This window comes from Panthera onca, chromosome D2 (genome assembly GCF_046562875.1).
Source record: "Panthera onca isolate mPanOnc1 chromosome D2, mPanOnc1 haplotype 2, whole genome shotgun sequence".
NCBI classification, from domain to species: Eukaryota; Metazoa; Chordata; class Mammalia; order Carnivora; family Felidae; genus Panthera; species Panthera onca.
This window is the reverse complement of record NC_138349.1, coordinates 47,884,791-47,903,442: the sequence shown is the minus strand read 5'-3', so window position 1 is coordinate 47,903,442 and position 18,652 is coordinate 47,884,791. Positions and strand designations below refer to the sequence as shown.

General features: G+C 51.6%; 1 protein-coding gene across 6 annotated transcripts in view; it reads left to right on the top strand.

Annotated features, from left to right (window-relative positions):
* The window catches only part of TSPAN14 (tetraspanin 14), a 56,443-nt gene that overhangs the window by 29,663 nt on the left and 8,128 nt on the right, over positions 1 to 18,652 (top strand). For all 6 annotated transcript variants that reach the window (XM_078434478.2, XM_078434479.2, XM_060642335.3 and 3 more), the window contains 3 exons: positions 14,771 to 14,821; positions 16,616 to 16,762; positions 18,288 to 18,458. In XM_078434478.2, the coding sequence (XP_078290604.1) occupies positions 14,771 to 14,821; positions 16,616 to 16,762; positions 18,288 to 18,458 (369 nt within the window). The remainder of the gene's footprint in view (positions 1 to 14,770; positions 14,822 to 16,615; positions 16,763 to 18,287; positions 18,459 to 18,652) is intronic.

Genomic DNA, 18,652 nt, shown 5'->3' with positions numbered 1-18,652 from the left:
GGGGGTCTCATGTTCTGAGATAGATTTTTGGGACAGAAGTGGGAGGATGGTCTCTTAGCCACATGGAGATGTTCGTTTCCTGTCTGCGACCACCCTAGAGATGAAAGACTTCGCTACCATCGGGGCGGTGGCGGGGGCGCTAGATGAGGTCTTTGAGGGAGAGAGTGCTGACTGAGAAGAGGAGGGAGGGGTGTGAAGGTCAAGTCCTGGGGTGCTAGAGGGGACCCTGAAGAGGAAAGTCGGCTCCAGAGTTGGCTGTGAGTGGGTGGACAGGAGACTTTGTATCATAGAAGCCTCTCAAGGACAGAGGAACAGTCAGCTGTGCCACAGGGGCGTGACGTAGGATGAGGACAGAAAATTGGCATTGGCCTTGACACAGTGGACGTTGTGGGTGACCTGGACCAGACCTGCTGTGTGCTCTGGGGGATGGAAACCCACCTGGAGCTGGCCAAGGAGCCAGTGGGATGTGGGGCAGTGGAGACTATGACTCATGACAGATCTTTCAAGGGCTCTGCCCTAAAGAAGAGCAGAAAAATCGAGCACTAGCTGGAGATGGTCAAGGCATTACGGGAGGTATCCTAGCATGTGTGTGTCGCCAGGGGGGTAGGTCCAGGAGAAGCAGACACTGAGTCTATGCAGGTGGGTGCGGGGACGCGATCTTACACCTTAAGCAAGCATTGCTTATCAGTATCTGGGTGGGGGCATGTGCAGAGGGAGGGACAGAATGAGTGGCCGTGATGCCACATTTTGCCTCTCCTGTGGATTTCTGGCATGCCCTGTTTGGACTCGAACTCTTGAGAACAAGGCAGACTTGCGTTAAGACTTCCCAGCTTTCACCCTTGATATTATAGCATCATCTCCTGATGGTTTATCTCAAAGTTTTGGGGTTTTTTGTATGTGTCTGTCCTGGAGAAACAGGGTGGGATTCAGTGGCGTGGCTGTTTACCCCACGTCTTTGTGCTCAGCCTGTCTGTCTCCGGCAACTTTGTCATTTTCCTCGAAATAAGGCAATACAGGACATTCGATGGGTTTCCTTTGGGCTTCTCCTGATGGGAGGACGGAGGCTGCCTCATCCTCGCAGTGTGTGGCTCCCTGGATCTGCAGGGCTCCCGGCCTGGCCCCACCCGGAGGCCCCACCCACAGGCCAGGTGTATGGCGGAGGGCCAGGTGGCAGACAGGCAGTCTGACACTTTGGACACTTGTACGCCCAGTTGTCCATGTTGTTCTCTCCCACCCCCCAGGCTGTGCTTGCTTGGTCTGGCGCCTTGACCTTCGAAGGTCATCCTGAATTTTTCAGCTAGAGCGAAACTTCCCGCTGCTGTAACTGAGGGCCCGCTAATGCCCTGTTTCTTCACATTCTTTTCAGAACCGACTCTTGGCTCTTGGGAAGCTTTACCAACTTGCCCAGTAACACCTCAGCAGCCCCAGATTCGAATAGGAGAGTTCATGAATTCCGAGTTGTACTCTGCCTGATTGAAAAGGGCTGCAGTGTTATCGGCGTTCTGCAGGATTGCCGATGTGTGGCCGAGAGTCTGTTTCTCAGTTGGTGTGCACTGGGGCAGAACAGGAGGGGACAAAAAGGAACAGCCAGGAAAACGAGGCACGAGAGAGCTTGGCTGGGAAAGTGCGAGGGTGGCCAGACGCCTCCCTGCTGGGTCCCTAGCAGTTATCTCCTGTCTTCTGCACAGGAGCTTAAGTGGGGGGGTGAGGCCTGAGAAGTGGGGCGCAGAGCCTTCAGGGAAGAGCATGGTGGGTGCAGCGGGGGGCACCCCGGTGCCAGTCTGGACTCTGACCCGCTCTGAGTGATACTGAGTAGTCTTCGCGTTTTCATTGTGAAATATCGATGGCACAGGCCTGCTGGCTGCCTCCCGAGGTTGCTGAAAATGTGTAAAACACTATGCCAAGCTTTACCTCCTCAGAGACTCCGAGAAAGTATTCTTTTTTTACATAGAGCAAATACCAAGATTGAACAGTCTGACAAACCTCCATGTTCCCATCACGTGGCTTCAACAGTTACCAACTCATTAGCCAGTCTTTGAAAATTTATATCCTCCCCTGTCACCCTCGATTATTTTGAAGCAAAGCATAGGTTGTTTTGCACAGAGTGTTTTTGTATTTGTTTTGTTTCGATGAATTCGCAGTGCACAGCGGGATGGGACTACGGCTTTGCTGGCAGACCTGGGCCCAGCAGGCAGGTTCAAATATGCAGAAGCAACCTGTCATTTCTGTGCCCGATTCTAGGTGCTGGAACAAACACAAGGTTTTATTGGGCACTTGGCCCTGTTCAGAATTACTTGTGTACCAGCACACACCTGTAACAGTTGAACAGGGTTTATTTATTTATTTATTTTTAAAGCTCCCTACCTACAGTTCGGGACTGAGATTTTTTCCCCAAGGGACCATTAATATTCGCTTGGGGTGAGAAATGTGGACGGAGCTGATGTGTGTGTACAGAGTGAGAATGGGGTTGGGCCTCATGCGGTTCTTCTCACGAGGCTGTCCGGGAAACAGTGCAGCATTCAAGGACACTAGCACTTTCTACTTAAAAAACAAAAAAAATTGTATGTATGTACGTATTAATTATTTTTAAGTAGGCCCCATGCCCAATATGGGGCTCTACTCATGACCCTGAGATCAAGAGTTGCATGCTCTACCGACTGACCCAGCCAGGTGCCCCTCTACCTTTCTCTTTTTCTTTTTTTTTTTTTAATCATAGTCATTCTTTGCTTGTATTAGTGAGACCTGTTTCAAGTGCAGAATATCACTCTGACTTAAGAAAATCCAAATCAACACCGCAAGGAGATACCAAATTACACCCATTAGGATGGCTGTTATTCACACACACACACACACACACATACACACACACACCCCAAAGTGGCAGATGTCGCCGAGGATGTGGAGAAATTGGAAGTCTCGTGCACTGTTGGTGGGAATGCAAACTGGTGCAGCCACTCTGGGAAACAGTAGGGAGGTTCCTCATAGTGTGAACAATAGAAGTACCGTATGATCCAGCAATTCCTCACTTGGAATAGACCCGAAAGAATTGAAAGCAGAGTCTCAGAGAGCTATTTGCACACGTGTGTTCATAGCAGCGTTCTTCACAACGGCCAAAAGATAGAAGCAACCCGAGCGTCTACCGACAGATGAATGAATCGACAAAATGTGCTCCGTATGTGCAATGGAATATTTTTCAGCCTTTAAAAAGGAAGGAAATTCTGACGCACGCCACCACATGGGTGAGTTCGAGGACATACGCCAAGTGAAATAAGCCCGTCACAAAAGGACAGATACTGTATGATCCCACCTGTGTGCAGAACCTTGTAGTCAGAGGCTTCAGGATGGAAAGTAGAATGGTGGTGGCCAGGGGCCGGGGAGGGGAGAGTGGGGCGTTAGGGTTGAGTAGGTACCGAGCGCTGGTTTTGTAAGGTGGAGGCAATGCACAGTGCACAACACTGTGTACTGGGCGCCACTGAGCCGTACTTTTACGAATGTTGCGGAGTTTACATTTTATATTGCGTATACTTGCCCACAATTCAGATGAAAAAGCAGTCTCCTTTGACTTGCAGGGGAGGGGCAGCTGCGTCAGGTATACCCTGGAGGCGGCACCGGATAGAGCCCTTTTCTTTGTTCTTACCCCACCTGGTTCCAAAAAGAATTTGAGCTCTCTTGGTTTTGCTGAGTGAATCCTCTGGAGGGAATCATTCAGATGATGTCTGCAACCCCAGGATTGCTTCCCACCACAGCATTGAGTTCAATCTGCACAGGTTCAGATAAAGCCCCTGCCTGGATCTATTTCAGAGATGGATTAAAAGTGGAGAACTGAGGCCCCTTGTGGCACAGACAATAAGCCTGTGTTACACGGGCCAGAGAGTCCCCCTGCCACTGGCCGCTGTAGCGACTCGGGCAGGTCTGGGCCGCAGCTTCCCTGCTTGCGAAGTGCGGGAATTGGCCTCCGAGCCCAATGGGCAGCCTGTTTCTAGGTGAGAGGAGAGTCGTGGGCATCTGTGCTGTGACCAGAGTGGCTTCAGGTGCCTTCCTTCAAAGTGACAAAGGCCTCCCCTGACACGGGTGAATATGTGATTTATGGCTGGAGTCGGGAAACTTTTTAAGAGTGAAAGAGAGCTTATTAAGAGTTCTCAGACAGATCTCGGATGTATCTCAGGACTGTCCCAGGCAAACCAGGATGTGCGGTCACCCTACTCGAGAGAGGCAAAGCAGAGAGGCAAAGCGAGTCTGCTGGGGAAGGACTGAACCGGCAGCTCCCTCCCCCTCCCCCAGCATCTGTGTGGGTGGAGGGTTGTCTTCTCTGTGTCTGGACTTGACTGCGCTCCTCCTTTGATAGCAGACTCCCCACATCCTGCAGAGCTAATGTCTCTGGATCCCTCTGACTGACGGAGACTTGCCCTTATTTGAGCTGAACTCTGTCCATGTAACACCAGACCCCAAGGCTTGACCCCTGGTGTCCATGTGGTTTCTCTGCTTCTGTCTCTGGGTGATTAGGTCAATCAAAAAGGGAAGTCCAGGGGCGCCTGGGTGGCTCAGTCGGGTAAGCGTCCGACTTTGACTCGGGTCATGATCTCACAGTTTGTGGGTTCTAGCCCCACGTCGGGCTCTGTGCCAACGGTGTAGAACCTGCTTGGGATTCTCGCTCTCCCTCTCTCTGCCCCTCCTCCCCTTGCGCTTTCTCTCTCTCTCAAAAATAAATACATTAATTAAAAAAAAAGGAAAGTCTAGTGTTTTAATAATATGTGTAGTGTATTTTCACTTCCACTCCTGGGAAGTGGTACCTTTTTTCTCTTCAAGTTTTATTTAACAAACTTTTGTAATTGCATGGAAATTCTAGAAGCTTACCCAAGGCACCCCGCTTTACCGCGTTCCCTCCTCAGGCTCTGTTCTGTCTTCAGTTGCACGTGGTCTCCCATCTTTGTGAGAGAATCCTTGTAGTCGTGAGGTCAGCGTTTTCACGTCAGCATCAGCTAGCCTAGAACATTCTAGGTCGCCACAGAGTCTTCTTGATTGTATTTTTGGAAATTCCCATATTGGACATTTCGGTTGTTTCCAATATTTTTTTTTTTTACTATCCTAGATAAGGATGCAGTGACTGGTTAATGTAATACAGATTCCTCCCTTCGGGCAAGGCAGGGAGATTATTTGCTGGGATAGATTCCCAGGAGTGAGATTAAATGGGTCAGAAGGTGTGTATGCTGTTTTGACCTGACTGACATATTTATACTGTCAAAATTACTTCTCTCGAAGGGCTGCCCCAATTCATAGGAAATAGACTGCCTTATCTCTTGGCACATGGGGTGTGTGAGTGTGTATTTTTCTACATTTGCACTTGCCAAGTCAGAGGGCAAGATTGCTTAATCAGAGATTCCACTAGAACACCCTGATGCTTACTCCCTGTAGGGCTTCAGCTCCTGATCTCCCTTGAGCACGTGGGAGGCTTGAGGAAGGGCCGCTCATGGGGCTCTGCGATGGTCATTGCCCAGCACATATGATTACTGAGTGCTCACAGGTTAGTGTCAAATCTGGGTAGCTGGTGGTGTGTATAACTATGCATCCTTCCCCAGTAAATGGAAGGGCATCCTTCCCCAGTTGGCATGCCCCAGTCTACTGCCGTGTCTTGTGTGTGGGAGTGCCCTATTCCTATCTTGGTTGTACCTTCTTTTTTTCCCCAGAAACACTTTAAAAAAAAAAAATTTTTTTTTAATCTTTATTTATTTTTGAGAGAAAGCGAGAGACAGAGTTGAGAGCAGGGGAGGAGCAGAGACAGAGGGAGACACAGAATCCGAAGCAGGCTCCAGGATCCGAGCTGTCAGCACACAGTCTGACGCGGGGCTCAAACCTGCGAACCATGAGATCATGACCTGAGCCGAAGTCGGACGCTTAACTGACTGAGCCACCCAGGCGCCCCCCAGAAATACTTTTTAAATATCCCCCTTATTGAGGTGTAAATTCAATAGAATGGCATTTACTCACTTCAAGTACAGTTCCATGAGTTGACAGGTGTATACTCCATGAGACCACCATCATCCCAGCGAAGATAGAAAACCTTTCTAGCACTTCAGAAACTTTTCTGTGCTCCTCTGCTGTCATTCCCTTGTACCCCTTCCTCAGGCCACTGTCCATCTGCTTCCTGTCCCTCTTACAACTGACCCTCTCTCTTATCTGATTTCTTTTAGTTTAGGTCATGTTTCTCCCTTGTTCTTCTGTTTTTCGTTTCATTAATGTCTTTAAAGATGTTAAAATTATTGTATTACAATTTTTTTTTAAATGTTTATTTTTGAGAGACAGAGCTCAGGTGGGGGAGGGGTAGAGAGAGAGGGAGACACAGAATCTGGAGCAGGCTCCGGGCTCTGAGCTGTCAGTACCGAGCCCAATGTGGGACTCCAACCCATGAACCGCGAGATTATGACCTGAGCCGAAGTCAGATGCTCAACCGACTGAGTCACCCAGGCGTCCCTTTAAAAATTATTTAAAATTTTATCTTTCAAATTGTAGTAAGACACATATAATGATGTATCACTGGAATCATTTTTCCATGCATAGCGGTATTAAGTACATTCACCTTGCCGTGCAGCTGTCCCCACCATCTGTTTCCAGTCTACTTCATTGATTTCTGTTCCTGTTTATATTATTTCCTCACTTTCCCCTACTTTAAGATTACTTTGTTGTTTTTTTTTTTTCCTAGCTGCTTAAGGCAGAAGATTAGATCATTGATTTTAGATCTTCTTTCCTAGTATAGGTATTTGATGCTCTCTGTTTTCTGCATCCCACACATTTCGATATGTTTTCATTTCGTTTGGTTAAAATACCTTGTATATGCATATTCTGTATGGAATAATGTATCCTGTCTTCCCCCTTCTGGCTCACTTCAACAGTTTTCTCTTTATTCCTGGATTTTGGTTTTTTTATGATATGGGCTGGTGTGGTTTTCTTTATTCTGTTTGAGGTTCATTGGGCTTTTGGGATTTGTGGGTTTATAGTTGTCATCAGATTTCGGACTCCTTTGACCATTATTTCTTCAAATACACACCTCTCCCCTTTTTCTTCTCAGGCCCCTTATAGTCTCATGGGTCACTGAGGCTCTGTTCATTGCCACCCGCCCCCCCCCCCCCCAACCCCTGCCCCTGAGTTCAAATAATTTCTATTGCTTTGTCTTTAAATTGACTCATCCTTTTTTCTATAGTGTCCAATTGCTATTAAACCCATCTAGTGAATTCTTAACGTCCAGTGTTGTATTTTCTATTTCTAATAGTTCCATTTGGATCTTCTGTTTTCTATTTCTTTTCCTCATTATGTTTATGTTTCCCTTTAAGTCCTCAAGAATATGTACAATATCTGTGTTATTTAAAAAAAAAAATTTATTAAAGATTTTTAAAAAGTTTTTATTTTGAGAGAGAACAAGAGAGAATGAGTTGGGGAGAGAGAGGGAGAGAGAGAATCCCAAGCAGGCTCTGCACCGCCAGCCTAGAGCTGGACACGAGGCTTGAACTCAGGAACCATGAGATTGTGACCTGAGCTGAAATCATAAGTCGGATACTTAACTGACTGAGCTACCCAGGCGCCCCTAAAATATCTGTTTTTAAAGTCTTAGCTAATTCCATCTCCCCTGTAATGTTTGTGTCTTTTTCTAGTTACTGAATATTTTTCCTTGTTATAGATCACATTTATTTTCCCTTCTTGCCCGTGTAAGTACTGTTTTTGTTGTTGTTGTTTTTTAAGTAGGCTCCATGTCCAATGTGGGGCTTGAAATCACAACCCTGAGATCGAGAGTAGCACGTTCTACTGCCTGGGGCAGCCAGGCACTCCTGTCTAGTAGCTTTTGATCAGATGCTAGATGTAGTTTTTCCTCTGAAGCATTCCTCTTGTTTTGGTCCGCTCAGGCTGCCATTACAAAATACCATAAACTTGCTGACTTAAATGACAGAAGTTTATTAATCTCTCACATTTCTGGAGGCTGCAAGTCTGAGATTGGGGTGCAGTATGCTTGGGTTCTGGGGAACGCTCTCTCGCTGGCTTCCCGACGGCTGCCTTCTTGCTGTGTCTACAGGGCAGAGGGTGCTCTTGTCTCTCTTCCTCTTATAAGGATACTAATCATGGAGGCCCCATCCTCATGACCTCATTTAACCTAAATTACCTCCCAAAGGCCCACCTCCAACTCCCATCACATTGGGAATTAGGGCATCAACATTGGATTTTGGGGGACACAAACATTCAGTCCGTGACACCGCCTTTAACAGTGTAGTATCTTCTGAATCTGACATTTTTTTGTTAAATATTGCGTGTAAGATTCATTCACACTGTCGTATGTAGTTGTAGATTGTTGATTCTCGTTGTATAATAGTCCATTGTGGGGCTGTATCGTTTGGGATTTTTTATAGTTTTAGGCTACTATGACCTGTTCAGGTAATATAAAAACTATCCCAAGTTGGAGACAAGAATTATAGGGATGCTCTGGGGTTTGTGTGGCCGAGCTAAAGGAAATCCTGTCTTTCGTCTTGAGGTCCAGATGGTTTTAGTGTGATAGTTTAGTGCAGGATTTGGCAGACTACGGCTTGCAGGCCTGGCTCCCTGCCTGTTTTTGCACATACAACTTTATTGGAGCACAGCCCTGCCCATTCGTTTACATATTATCTATGGCTCCTTTCCTGCTATAAAAGCAGAGTTGAGTAGTTGAAACAGAGATCACCCAGCACAAGGCTGAAAATATTTACTATCTGGCCCTTTACAGAAATGTCAGCTGCTGGCCTTAGTATTTTGGTTTTCTACCCACTGTTAATCACTGAACTGTGCCAGCAAGGGCAGAACCTTGGGAGAAGGTGAGGCTGAGGCTGGGTTGGGCTGGGGTTCCTTCTCTCTGTTACCTGGAGAGCTGCCTATAACCTCCCTTGGATGACTCTGCCCTTCCTCCTTCCTTCCTTTCAAAGACCTTGATACAGTCTGATTCCTGGGTGGGGCTCGGGGTGGGCTGTCTGTTATCGGGAAACTCAGAGACATCTGTGGAAACCGCCCCCGGAGTCCTCTGGGTAGTCCTTACTTCTCACTGGGGCCCCTGGTATGTGTTTGCTGGCTGTGCTGGGAAGGGCACACATGCTTCTTTTTTTCAGAACCGCCCTTCCGGCAAGAGGAAAAGCTGGTGTGTGATAGCTGTGTGACCCTGCGCAAGGCACCATCCTGCCCTGGGCTCTGTTTCCCTCTGTAATGAGGAAGCTGGGCTCCAGCATCCCTTCCGGCTCCCAGACCTTCCAGACTCCCACTGGGAAGTGGCTTAGTTCAGACTCTCTGAATGTGGGACTACTTGAAGGAGGCATCCCCTGCATTGGTGATGGTTCAGAGTGGCTACAGTCTAGAGGGGTGAGGCTTCCTAACCCCACAGATGATCCTGAGACTCCCCTTCAGCCACCTGGGCTCTCAGGGTGAGGTTGGGTCCAGCGTGTGTGCCCTCTGGCATTCTTTCTGGCCAATAACTTGTATCGTTAGCATTTCAAGTGACTGGAACATCTCTGGTGTTCTCGGAACTCCGGCTCTAGGGTCAGAATCTCCTGTTCTGGAGAGTGCCAGGACCACGGGTCTCTGCCTGGCATGATTTGTGATGGCAAAGCTTAGGCAGCGGGAGGTGTACAGGTCTTTGGAGACTATTGGCCTCCCAACTGCTCGGTTTTGCAGATTGGCAAACTGAGGTCCAAGAGAGGGATGGCTTGCTCAAAGCCACAGGGTGAATTAGAAACAGAGCTGAGATTCTCTTATGGCTTCTTCCACTCTCTGTCCTGTTTTCTTTCCATCATTCTTTCTTATCTTGCTTCAAAAGCCTCCAGAGACCCTGTTTCCCTAAACTCTAATTCACTGTTGTCTCCTGAGACCCAATAAAAGAGATGCCTCTGGAAAGGAGGACTTTGTCTTAGGACAAAGTCTCGAGCTGGGAGCTATTGGGGGTTGGGCATAGAGACTCTTCAGTCCAAAGGCTGGTGGCGTCTGGAAGGCCCCTCCATGCCTCTGCTCTGCTCCCCTCCCCTGCAGGAGGGCCAGGCTCACTTAGACTGGCTCCATGCCCTGGGGTGAGCATGTCACGTGTGATCCTTAGAACCCTGCTATGACCCAGGAGGGGTCGTCCCCATTTTCTAGAGGAAGTCATAGGCACAGAGAGCTCCTGGACTTGGCATGAAGTCCTGTCTCCAGGAAGTTGCAGAGTGGAGACTAGAACCAGGACCAGCTGGCTTGTTGTGCTGTTTGTTCAGCACTGGTCTGGTCTGCTTTGAGTTTGGCTTCCTCTCGAGTGTCCTTCTGGGTTTTTCTCTAGGACTCCCGTAGGCATCCCTGTGAATGTCAGCCTCTGACAGCCGGGGGATTTGCAAGAACCACAGGCCAGTGGGCAGAGCCTGAAAAGGTTGCGTTGCTGCTGGTGGTTTGCCTTGAACTCACTGCACAGAGGCCTCTGGGACCTGCAAGAATTGCCTAAAAGTATGTTGACACACACCGAAATGCAGTCTTGCAAGAGGCTAAGGCCGCTAAATTGTGGGTGATCAGGGGCTGCTTTTGAGCTGCTTGGTGTTGGCACCCTCCTCCCGTCCAGCCAGGCCTGGCCAGGTGTCTACACTTCCACTGTCACTTGAACGTGCTTGGGTGAGGTGCCACAGGCTTGCTCACATGGTGAGCAGATTCTGTGTGGCTCCCAGCCCAGGAGTGCCCCAAGAGGTGCCCTCACCTAATTCCGTGGGGGGAGGGGGGTGGGGGGGGGGCTTTGCCTAGGGTGGAGAGGTCCGTAGCATTTACAGTGACACCCAAAGAGGCCCTGCTCCCCGGCCACCCACTCTAGTTGGGACACAGAATGAGCCTCACCACCCGAGGATACGGGTGGTTGGCTTCAGAGTTGCACGGCCCAAAGCCCCTTCTGTGGAACCCCCGTGCCATCGGGCCCCCGTGCCTGCTCCTGTGGTGGAGAGCTCTGGCTGCCGCTTGCTCTTTCTGGCCTGGGGGTCAGTGGGATAACGTGCTGGCAGGAGGGTCAGAGACGCCTGGGTCTGGTTCTAACCCTGCCACCAGCCAGCTGTGTGACTTTGGGCAAAGAACCGAATTGTTCTGCCTCTGAGCTTTCCTGCTTGAAAGATGGGGTAGTAGCGCCAGTATTACGGGGTGTGGAAGGGGCCCTTTCAGTGTATTAAGTGTTTAACACAGAAAAGAGCGGTCCTGCTTGCCATGGTGACCACAGTGGTGTGCATACCTCATGGTCCAAGGCTGGCCTCCCTTTGGGCTTAGCGGGAATTAGGCCCCATCCTTTGGGAGGGAATTTGATCAGGTCATAAAAGAGAGACAAAGGAGGTTACTCGGAATCTGGAAAGCACCCAGCTGAACTGTCACTCCCAGATGGTTGGCATCCAGGGACGACAGCCCTGCCCCGTGGACCATCTGCCCCAGAGAGATCCAGAGAAGAGGCCCCGTTGGGAGCTGGGTTAAGCTGGCCAGTGCCCTGTCCTGGCTCTTCCACGGGGCTGTCGGGTGAGCTCCCAGACAGGCCACTTCCCCTGTCTGGTCCTCCCTCCGTCAGTCTCCTTATCTCTAGAATGACTATCGGCCCCCAAAGTTCCTGCCTGGGGCCAGTGTTCACAGAACCCATGATCTAACATGTGATCCCACCACGCTGCCGGTTCCTCCTGTCTTTCTGATGCAAGTTAACTTTAGTTCTTTCTTTAAAACAGAATGGAACAAACCATGAGCCCTTTTCTTAGTGCCCAGTTGTTGTGAGAGAAGGAAATCTGTGCTTCAGTGGAGGGAGCTGGCCATGACTCAGCCAGGGGTCTTCGGGGGTTGGCGGGGGGGTGGGGGATGGCAGGATTCTCTCACTGCCCTCCATTGTGCCAGGTGGTAGGCAGGCTTTCGTGGAAAGTGGTTAGGCAGGGGCGTAGGGAAGGACAAGCCTCCAGGCCCTGTCCTGATCCTAATGCCTCTGTAGGACTTGATGATGGACTTGGGCCACACTGGGCTTTTGCTTGACCCTCGTTTGCTCTGAATGCATTTGGAGGGAATTAGACCCGGGAGCATGTCTGGGAGGAGAGCCGGAGACCACGGGCAAGGACCACCCTGGTCTTGGAGCCCTGGTGACTCACTCACTTGTGCCTAGTCTGTACCTAACATAGCCAAGTCCTTCTCCAAGTTCTTGGGATGCAACCTTGAGCAAAACAGAAAACATCTCTGGGCTTAAGTGGGAGAGACACAGTAGACAGACATACAGCTCATGTGGTCCAACGGGAAGTGCCGTGAAGAAAATCAAGCAGAAAAGGAGGTCAGGACTGAAAGATGGAGAGCTGTCCACCTCGGGTGGTCTCTGAGGAGGTGAAATGAGGAGACCTGAGTGAAGTGAGGGAGGAAGCCCGAAATGGACATGGAGGAACATTCTGGGTTGAGGGAAGGGACGAGTTTGGCGAGTTCCAGAAACAGTAACAATGCCAGGCTGGCCCGGAGAGTAGAGTTGTATGAGCCAAAGCCTGGCTGCCTAGGCCCTGGTGGGCCATGGCAAGGTGTTTTATTCTAAGTGTAAAAGGAAGTGAGGTGGAGAGTTTTGAGGAGGGGAGTTACCCGATGTATGTTTTTAAAGGACTGCTCTAGTTGCTTAGGGACCTGTGAGGAGGCCCCTGCAGGATCCAGACCTGCAGGGGTGGAGCATGGACAGGTAGGAGCAGAGAATCAGGGAGAGAGCGTCGGATGGGCTAAGTATTTTGAAGGTGCAACCAACAGAGGGCAGGGTGAATGGGAGTCGGGTAGAAAGAGGCATCAGGCATGAGAGGTGTAGGTTTTCTGATCTAAACAACGGAGTAGGTGGCCATGGTACCATTTAATGAGAAGGGGAAGAGTTGGCAGGGGCTGGGGCTGGGAGAGCAAGGGTTGTCACCCATCATATGTGGACAAGTCAGGTGGACATAGGGTATTTGACCCGGGAGCCGCTATGGCTGGAGATTGGGATTTATGGGTCAGCTGTGTAGACATGCTATGTCAGGCCATGTGACTTATGGCCTCACCTAGAGGATGCCGGGGAGGACAGGAGGCCCAGGCTGAGGCCAGCGTGTGGATGTGCCTGGAGGAGGACGAGCCAGCAGGGGAGGCTGAGGAGTGACAGCATTACGTGCCCCCAAAGCTGAGCGCCTTAGCATAGGAGGGAAGGACCAGCTGTGTCTGGTCAGGTCAAATAAAGTGAAAAAAAAAAAAAAAAAAAAAAAAAAAAAAAGACTTGACCTCCAGCTCTGGCAAGAGGGTCAGTCACTGGGGACCTGGCGGAATGGCGGGGAGGGAAGTCTGCAGGATTCAATGGGCAGTGATGGGTCACCTTTGGGCTTGTCTGCCCCTGCAGCATAGATACTGGGGAGGGAAAGGAACTAGTTAATTCCAGCAACTAGTTAATTCAGTGGGAGGACTGAAAAGTAGGAAAGCCGGCGTGTGGTATACACAGGACTGTGTGTCGCTCCCTGGAGTGCGAGCCCCAGCCGGCCAGGGGGGCTCTGCCTGCAGGCCCCAGAGCTTGAGACGGTGCCCGGCACTGAAGATATACTCACGCGATACTAGTTGAATGACGTGGGGTCTAGGCCCTTCTGCACTGCGTGGTGTTTTGATCTTGGCCCTCTTGGGGCCTGTGTTCTGCTTTGTAAAACAGACAGATCAGGTCCAGGCAGGGCATCTTCACAGGGGGCCCACAGACTGCTGTGGGACCCAGCCTCGAGGAGCCTGTGAACTCTCTGAAATTCCATCCAGAATATTGGATGCGTAAGCATTTTCTGAAGGTGGTCTGTGATTCCATAGAGGTTGAGACCTCCCGGGGCTTTCTTTAAAGGGCCTCTCCTTCCCACTCCAGCCTCCTGGGGCCAGCAGTGAACATAGGAGGCAGGAGTGTCTTAAAGTGTGAGAATATGCCTCGGAGAGGTGGGTTCTAGACAGACATAGCCCTGTGGTGTATCGTGAGGTAATAATGACTGGCAGCCGGATGCCAGCATAAAGTACTTAAGCAGAAAAGTAGGCAGCTTAATTTTCAGAGACCAGGTGTTTTGTTTTATATGGAAAAATCTTCTCTGGTTCAGGAACCTGTGTGGTGCCTGGGGGGTGGGGGGGCTCTTTCTTCGTACACGTGAGGCAGCCTAGCCCCCGTGGGATTGGGGGGTGCTCCCTTTCTGGGGTGAATGCACTGTTTAGCACAGGCCTATTTTAATTCAGTAACGAATACCCAGTAACTAATAACACGGAGCACAGTTGTGCCCCCGGGCTCTGCGTCCCCCACAACGGTGCCCGGTCCTCTGGAGAGAGGCTCACCTGCTCCGGGGACCTGTGAACGTACCTGGGGAGCTGTCACAGAGGGCGACGTCGTCTTCTACACCAGATTATGCATTGAAATGAGTTGGTGGGCTTTCAGAATGTGGAAGAAACAGGGCAGGGCCCCATGTCTCTGACTGCATAGTTTTTCCAGGACAGACTCTGCTCTGAGATCTTCACCTCTGGTCTCTGGAGCACGGGGGCCACTGGGGTTGAAGTTTGTCCAAATGTTCAGGGAAGGTAGGTGCGGGTTAGCCAGAATGCCTTGCCATCCGTTGGCCCCTGGGTGCAGTTCCTGTCATCTGCAGGGACGGAGGGCTTGCCTTACCCTCGTGCTGCCTGCATGGATATGAGCCGGGAGCATCCCTTGATTAGCAGTGTGGATGCTCCTCTAAGAAGCACGTTCATGGTGCTGCTTTCGGACCTAACTTACTCTCTCTCCCTCTCTCCCTCCTTTCCCCCCTCCCTGCAGTTGGCTGGAGTTGTCTTCCTTGGAGTCGGACTGTGGGCATGGAGCGAAAAGGTAGGTATCCCCGTTACTGGGACCCTGGACATCAGGTAGCCCAGACCAGGTTTGTTCAGCTTAAATTGTTCCTTATTCCAGACTCCTCCCCGACAAACATTTCTTGCACGCAGTAATGGTTTGTAGCCATTAATCATCACACAGCCAGCTCTTAGAGATAGTTGTGACGAAAACTCCTGGGGTCCTGTGACTGGCTCTGCTTCCCCATGGTAGGGTCGCTGCTCAAGGCCAGGTCTGGGCTGGTTGGGTATTTGAGCTCCATGAGTGTGGGGAGCCCTCTCTCCTGTTCCCAGAAACCTCAGATGGCCCTGGGGGCTTGTCTGCAGCTGTGTCCAGGGCCGGCCTGGGGCCACCTTCTGCTCTTGTCTGTGCCTCTGGTAGCCAGCAGGCCCCTGAACACAGTTGTGTTTATTCCTGAAGTTCTTGTCCTGAGATCAAGGAGCAGGGCTGTGTTAACACGCCCCCTGGGTGCCCTGTGGGGCAGAGGCAGGTCTTTACATACCTGTGAACCTCCTCTCCCTGCCTGTGCAAGAGAGGTGAGGCAGGGAGAGTGGGCTCTTACTGTCGGGAAGGACAGGGACAGTTGAAACTTTGAAGGGGGGGACGAGACCCCGTGAGCTGCGGTACCACTTTCTGCTCCGTGGGTGGGTGTGTGCTTGGGGGGGTTCAAGAGAGCTGGAGAGGATCCTCACTACAGGGAGGGCAGAATAGGGGAGGGAGTAGGAGCAAGATGGACTGGGTCAGGCTCCTGCCTGGGAACTAAGGCATCCTCTTGAGGCTCAGGCCCAGAACCCTCTGTTGCTTCAGTGGAACCTCCCTTTGCTTTCTGGAAAGGAGGCAGGGCGCTTAGATCTCTGGCTTTCTTGCCATGGCCTTAGGAACTGAATATGGCCTGCCTTTGGGTTTGGGCATCTTCAAGGTGGCCTGTGAACCCCTAAAGGGCGGGGGCTGAGGTGCAATGTCACTTTGCCCTACTGACAAACCCTGCAAGCCAGTGCAAACCATGACTCCTAGCGCCACCGTGTGGCCCCCGCCTGCGCAGCAGCAGCTCCCCTGGCCGAGCCCTGAGCAGAGAGGCCTGGCTACCCCTGCTCTTTTCTTCTTCCTCCTCTGAATCCTGGAGAACTGCTCTGTCCGTTTTGGTTCACACTAGCCACATGTGACTGTATGTATTTAAATTAGTTAAAATGAAACACGAATGAAAATTCGGTTCCTCAGTTCCACTCAGGTGTTCAATAGCACGGGTGACCAGTGGCTACCATTTTGGACAGTGCAGAGGTAGGACCCCTCCCATCATCACCAAAGGTTTTGTGGACAGCGCTGCCTTCGTCTGCCTTTGGCAGGTGTTTTCCACAAGAATGTTCATACTGAAGCTGTTTTCATGTCAGGAGAGTGGGCTTCTCCCTGAACTGAGTGCAGAGTAAGCTGCCAATGGCCAGAGGCCAGGGTGAGGGTCTGGCCCTAAGGTGCCTTGACCGTAGGCCATAGGGTTCCCCGGCACCCCTTCCCCACTCCAGGTCTGGCATAGGCACCCTGCAGGCTACAAAACAAGCGTGGGGTCTGCCTGGTAGGAACTTGTAGCCAAGGTGGAGCCCAGGAACGCTCCATGTGAGGGTCCTGGGAGCTGAGGTGGGCAGGGGTCATGCTGCATGCTCTGGTCTGGCTTTTAATAGGAGGATTGAGCCTTCTAAGACAGGTCCCTGCCCTCATTTTCTCTCTGGACACCACCCAGCCCCCCAGGGCACCCCTGACTCCCCGAGGCTGATGTTGCCCTGCCTTCTCTGCCTCTTTCAGGGGGTGCTGTCCGACCTCACCAAAGTGACCCGGCTGCACGGAATCGACCCTGTCGTGCTGGTCCTGATGGTGGGCGTGGTGATGTTCACGCTGGGGTTCGCTGGCTGCGTGGGGGCCCTGCGGGAGAACATCTGCCTGCTCAAGTTTGTGAGTGGCCCCGGATACAGGGGTGGGAGAGGGCTGGGAGGTAGGGGTGCAGGCTCTGCTGGGCAAGCTTATACCTTATCTGGTCGGAAGGGGCCCAGCAGTGCGGGCAGGAAGCCACCTTTGGTGTCACCTAATGGTAAGATTTCAGGGAGCACTCAGATGACCTAGCTCCTCATACCTGGAGAAGTTGGGCCGCTCTGGTTTTCAGCTCCTAGAGGGAAGAGACGGCCAAGTGGGGGGCTCCTTCCCCCCCCCCCCCTTGCTTTTTACTTCCCTCAGAAGTTCTAAAGGCATTGTTCGCCGCTCACCTTAACCCTTCTTGGCTAAGATCAGACGATGTTGCCAGTAAAGTTAGGAAATCATTTCCCTCCTCCAGGGTGTGTGAATCTGTTGGGATGTGCGATGCAGAATCCTTCATTTCCTGGTAGCACTGCGAGTTACTAAGAATTTGGTTTTATATTTAGATACAAATTCATGTTGAAGTGCATTCAGTTAAAATTAAATAGCACCTGGTGGGGAAAACACCTAATCGTGTTTTGCAATATATTATTTGTCGAAGTGATTAGATCAAGCATCTCTTTCTTGGGCTTAATTTAAGAAGCAGAACACTGTTGGTTTGTTTTTTTCCCCCTAATTTTGTTTTCTATTAAAAATATTGCATTTAGTATCTTCCCTCTGTGTGCATGGAGGTTGGGTTTCGGAGGGCCTTCTGCGTGTGCGAGGGTGCATGCATGCGTGTGCGGTTGTTTCCCTTCTGTCTTAACTCTGAGACCTTCACCCACTGTGGCATGAGCTCAGTGTGACCAGTGATGATCATGGCCGGGGGAGTGTGCGCACGCCGCAGGCCAGAGGTCTGCCTGATGGGAGGGGTGTGGGGCTGTGGTGGACCCTTGCAGGATGCCCCACGGCTGTCGCAGACAGGGGCTCTGCGCTTCTGGAGAAGTCTTGACGCGGGCGGAGTAGGTAGTGGTAACGTCGGCGACTCCGGAGTTGTGAAGACACCTGCCAGGGAACTCAGGTGTCCTGCGTGAGCAGTGTGCTCTCAAGCAAGCCACACGCCCGAGTGAGCCTCAGTTTCCGTGTCCCTACAGTGCGGGTGACGGGTTAGATTTCTAGCAACGTGGTTGGTTGCGTGTGGGAAGAGAGTGGTCAGGTACTGTGTCTGGGGCACAGGCTGTGCCCTAAAGGAGCTGCTTGCCTGATGGAGGAGGTTAGCCACTCGTTTCCGGGATGGGGTTTCCTGCGGGGGAGAGGGAGACTCCTTCCCGGGAAGTGGGTGACACCGTGGCTTGGAGCTGTCTCTTCCTTTCCCTCACCTGACTCTTAACCCTGCTGCGGGGATGTGGGTAGGGATGCGTTATCTCTGTGTACAGGCAGGGCGGGGTTGCCAGCCCGTAACATGGGATTCCCTGGGGCTCCAGTGCCGGTCTCCTGGCGGCAGGCGGTGGCCTTGGGTCTGATGAGGGTTCGCGCCTGGCCTGGAGGCTGCAAATGTGATGACTCTCCCACGCTCGTCCCCATGCAGTTCTGTGGCACCATCGTGCTCATCTTCTTCCTGGAGCTGGCCGTGGCCGTGCTGGCCTTCCTCTTCCAGGACTGGGTGCGGGACCGGTTCCGGGAGTTCTTCGAGAGCAACATCAGATCCTACCGGGACGACATTGACCTGCAGAACCTCATTGACTCCCTGCAGAAAGCTGTAAGCACCACCCATCCTGGCCTCCCCAGTAGAGCACGGGCTCCCCACCTATGCCTGCGGTCCAGGCTGGGCTGGGGCGGGGGGGAGTGCAGGGAGGCCCTGGGAGGTGCCGCTCCTGCCTCTGGTCGGTTTAGCTTTGCCTGTTCATGGGTGCCTGGCGGCTCAGCCGTGTTCGCAGGGTGCTCGCCCCCATT